Source organism: Otolemur garnettii, unplaced genomic scaffold, assembly GCF_000181295.1.
Source record: "Otolemur garnettii isolate 467f Iridium unplaced genomic scaffold, OtoGar3 scaffold00082, whole genome shotgun sequence".
NCBI classification, from domain to species: Eukaryota; Metazoa; Chordata; class Mammalia; order Primates; family Galagidae; genus Otolemur; species Otolemur garnettii.
This window is the reverse complement of record NW_003852477.1, coordinates 288803-293369: the sequence shown is the minus strand read 5'-3', so window position 1 is coordinate 293369 and position 4567 is coordinate 288803. Positions and strand designations below refer to the sequence as shown.

Below are 4567 nucleotides of genomic sequence, written 5' to 3'. Positions count from 1 at the left end.
TGCCCCTCAGGACTAATACAGTGGATATACACAGGGAGCAAGAATTTCAAAGAGTCCAAGTATCAGTACAAAACAGTGTGTGTACACAATGTATATGCATACACATACTTATTTATACTTATTTTCCTGAAAGAAAGGTCTACAGCTTTCATGAGATTCTGAGGGACTTGTGACACCAAGGACCACTGCATAGGAAGTAGGCTCTTTCCTGAGCTCCCTGCACAGGGAGCTCCTTAGATGAAATGTCAAAGGAGGTGAGGAGTTTCTAGGGAGTCCTAATGCCAAGAAAATTCTGCTGAGTAGTACACTATAGAGATCCACCTAAGCAGTGGGAGACTGGGGGGCTTAGAAGAATGAGCAAGTTTCTCATATCGTGTCTTAGAAGGGCCTCTGAAGATCCAGGGAAGGTGCCCACTTCTCCCAAAGGGGCAGTTTAGTCAGCCACCCAAAGCAGAGCCTGGAGTTCCCCAGCAGGTACAAGGACAAGTAGCAAAGGATACCCTTCCCTAGAGAGGGGCACCTACGGCCCATGGCTCTGTAGCTCATGTTCTTGACAGCTACCACTACACTGAGCCTGAAGGATAAAGGTCACTTCACTCACACACTCATAAGCATGCCTTTTTCTGAGCAAAAAACATCTTTGGGCCAAAGAATGGTCAGCCTATGAGGCCAGTCAGGGTCTGTACTTCCTGGCAGGACAAAAAGTGTCCCTCCCCAGCCAATGGCTCCCAATACTTTACTCAGAACACTGCTCTGTCCCACCCTCACAAGCCCTCTGATCTGAACCTCAAGTATAAAGACAAGTGTCCAAAGTTCTTAAGGCATACTCAGAGCATTTGTGATACCCACTGCATTTCCAAGACACAGATGGCTTATTTCCCAAGGACACTGGGCCAGGCACAGACCACAAAGACAAGAACTAACTGACTACTAATCTTGTGACAATTACCATGTGTCATTATTCTGTTCATTATGGTAGTCACTAGCCAAATCTGTCTGTAGAGGGCTTGAAACGTAGAAAGTTGCATTAAGTATAAGCTACACTTTGGATTTTGAAGACCGTACAAAAAAGGAATATAAAATGACTCAATATTTAATTACTGATTACATACTAAAATGAGCATTTTGTATATATCAGATTAAATAATCATTCCACCTCATTACAAAATGCTTGTGTTCCTCCCCCCACTACCACCACCACCAAATTCATACATTCAAGCCCTAACCTCCAATGTAAAGATATTTGGAGACAGGACCTTTGAGAGGTAGTGAGGGTTAGAGTAGATCATGAGGCCATTAGGCCTTATGGTTGAGATTTGTGCTCTTATAAGAAAAGTTAGATCTCTATCCCTTTCTTCCCTTTTCTATCCCTTCCCTCCTCCCTTTCTTTCTCTTCCTTGTTACCTGATGACTGTAGTGATATAGTGTAAGATACATACATATATATGAGTGTATTTCATACTGCATTTCTTTTTCTTTCTTTCTTCTTTTGAGACAGAGTCTCACTATGTCACCCTTGGTAGAGTACTGTGGCATCACAGCTCATAGCAATCTCAAACTCTTGGGCTCCAGTGATCTCTTGCCTCAGCCTCCCAAGTAGCTGAGACTACAGGCACCTGCCACAACACCCAGCTATTTTTTGTTGTAGTTGTCATTGTTGTTTAGCTGGCCCAGGCCGGGTTCGAACCTGCCAACCTCGGAGTACGTGGCTGGCGCCCTAACCACTGTGCTATGGGCACCGAGCCATCCTGTATTTCTGTTGGACACCATTCTAGGCCTTCCTTCTATCAGAGCACTGTGTGCTCCAGGGTAATTTCTAAACATCAGGCCAGGAGCTTGAAAGAAGGACCTTCTTGCTGGCAAAGGAAGAGAAGAGCCAGCTCTGCCCCAACCTAGACCTGGGACAGCTCTTCCCACGGTTTCTCACAGGACGTAGTGGCCACCAGAGGACTGGCTGTTGTATCCACAAGAAATACGCAGTGACCCCACCTTCCTCCCAGGGCAGGCAAGCAGATTCTTGGTGACTCTAGCGGCCCCGGGCAGGGTACACTACTCAGCATTATCCAAGCTAGGAGGTGGAAAAGAGGAAAGAGGAAGGAAACGCAGTCCTTCCAAGGAGGCGCCCAATGGCCTGCCTAACGAAGGAGGTAAGACAAACTGGAAGAACCCTGGTACTTCCGGGGTTCAGGCGCCTGGGGGGTCCTGAGGCAGTCAGGGGGGCGCTGCCTGCTTGGTAAGCAGCTTGCTGGGCCGCCCTCTGTCAGGCCATGCCTTCCCTTTCACTTCAGAGCCCTCCTTATTGGGGAAAAAGCACTTCAAAGGGAAGGGGACAGAAAGAGAACAAAACGTTCAAAAGGACCACCACTTTGCCTCCACCACACAGGAAACTCCAAGAAAACCGCGTCGCCCCTTCCTACAGGGTTCTGAGGTACCAGTGAAGTGGTCTTGGCTCCTTTGTCGCCTTACACAGGCTAAATCCTCCCATCCTGCACTCGAAAGTTCACTCGCTGTAGAGTAAACGGCTAAGCCTCACTGCGTTGCGAGGGAGTGGGCAGAATTCAGGTGAGGATGGGATGGAGATCCCGGATACCCCCTCCCGCCCCCCGCGCAAACTCTAGGGGACCTGAGCCCCGCCCCTGCACGCCCGACCCCGCCCCTCGCGGGTTTCCCAGACTCTGGGCTGCTGCCACTGCGGGCGGCGGGGGACCCGCGCTGCATGTGTAATGGGGGCTGGGAACAAAGACGCGCAGGACCTAGCGGCCAGGCAGCCGCGTAACAGCCGCCCCCACCTTCTCTACCGAGCTTCAATGACCAGCTTCCCACGTTTCCCAAGACTGCCCCGGAGCCCGTTCCAGAGCGCTCATCTGGGCTACGAGCACCCTGGCACTACTGGGAGAAGGAAATCGGTGCTTCGGCCTTGAGGGAAAACCGCTCTCCCGGCGGAATTCCGCGTGTAACTAACCGCACCCACATACCGCCAAACACACGCGCGCCTGCCAAACACCCCCAACCACACACCCGCGGCCGCCGGCGAGCTAAGTAAGGGTCACCGCTCCCTGCCACTTGCCTCCCGGAGGCCCAAGCGAATATGAACCTACAGGTCTTCCTTTTTATACCACCTCTCCTCTCAGGTGCCCAAAACAAAGAAGTCCCGCAAGGCGACCTCACTTCGCACCCTCGGGCCCACAGCAGAAAAAGAGGGAGCAGGTGGAAGCTAGTACCAACAGCCCGCTGTGCAGAGGACGCGACGCCGACTGGCTGGATGGGGTGCAGGAGACTCCTCCAGGCTGTATGAAGCCGACCCCTTCACTTCGCTCCACTCAGTGACTCTGAGGGACTCACAGCCCCGTACCCCCGGTCACTGTTGCACCTACAATCCCTACCACCATCACCCCATAAGATCTGCCACCCATTAAACAGGCTTCCCTACTCCCAGGTTTTCCTCACTCCCCAGGCTCCATGCTCCCGCGTAGCCTGAACCCCAACCCTGAGGCTCCGGCTCCCAGCCTCCACTCGGAGACTACCCGCGAACCAGAACCCCTCAAACGATTGCACAGACACGATCGTCCCTCCAAGATCCGCAAGTAGCGCGCCCAGGGCGCCCCCAGTCCCCGCCCCGGGAGGTGCGAGCTGAGTGCAGGTGGCACCACGACGAGGCCGCGGGCCCGCCCTTTGTTGGTAAACACCGCGTTGCGCCCGAGTTCGGCCCCGCGCGCCCTCCGTGCCCCCCACCCGGCGCCCGGTCCTTACCCGCGCACAGCGATCCCCAGAGGAGGGCGAGGGCCGCCCAGGGCGCCGTCATGTTCCGCGGCGCCGCCCCGCGGACACCCAGATTCCGCTGGCAGGGCCGCACAGCGCTCCGGGGCTCGCAGGGCTAGGCGGCGGCTGTGCTCTCCTTCCCGCTCCTTCCTTCGGTCTTGTTCCCCGCGCGCTTCCTGCACCTTAGTCCCTGGGTAGCGTTCGGGCTCCAAGGGCCGGTCGGCGGGGCCGGGCTCAGGGCCGCTGCGGTAGGCGCAGGCTGCGGCCCGGGCTCTGGGGCGACGCGGGAGCCGGGGGGCGTCTGCGGGGCGCGGGCCGGGGCGCGCCCGACTCAGGCATAGCGCGGCGGGGCTGGGCCCGGGCCCCGGGCGCAGGGGCCGAGTCCGGAGGGGCCATGTACGGGGGGAGGGGTGGGGGGAGGGGAGCTGAACCGAGTCCAAAATGGCTCCTGAGCGGCGGCCACGGAGCCGAGCCAGCGGGGAAACCCGGATGTTGGATACAAAGAGGCGGGCAAGCTGGGCGGGGTGGGGGAGGGGAGGCGGGCCCTCCGGCCGCGTGGTCTGCGCCCCCCTCAGGGGCGGGGCGCCAGAGAAGCAACAACACTGGGGCTCCGCCCCCAATCCGCTCCCTAGGGGAAGATGCGGGGTCACCAACTGGCTAGAGGACCACGCAAGGCGCACTGAGGTGGTGGGCGTGGGCCCCTGACCAAGTACTTATCTGGGACCCTGTGGTCAGCGCACTCGGAATTCGTGCTTCGCGCTCTCAAGCCCGCGCTCCGAGCTTGCTACCCTGAGGTCCTGGAGTTAAT

At 56.6% G+C, this 4567-nt stretch overlaps 1 protein-coding gene across 1 annotated transcript in view; it reads right to left on the bottom strand.

The window, feature by feature from the left end:
- ACVR2B (activin A receptor type 2B) overlaps positions 1-3806 on the bottom strand; it is a 33053-nt gene extending 29247 nt beyond the window's left edge. Inside the window, exon 1 of the mRNA XM_003794460.3 lies at positions 3751-3806. Coding sequence (XP_003794508.1) covers positions 3751-3802 — 52 coding nt within the window. The 5' untranslated portion in view covers positions 3803-3806. The remainder of the gene's footprint in view (positions 1-3750) is intronic.
- Positions 3807-4567: the final 761 nt, after the last annotated feature.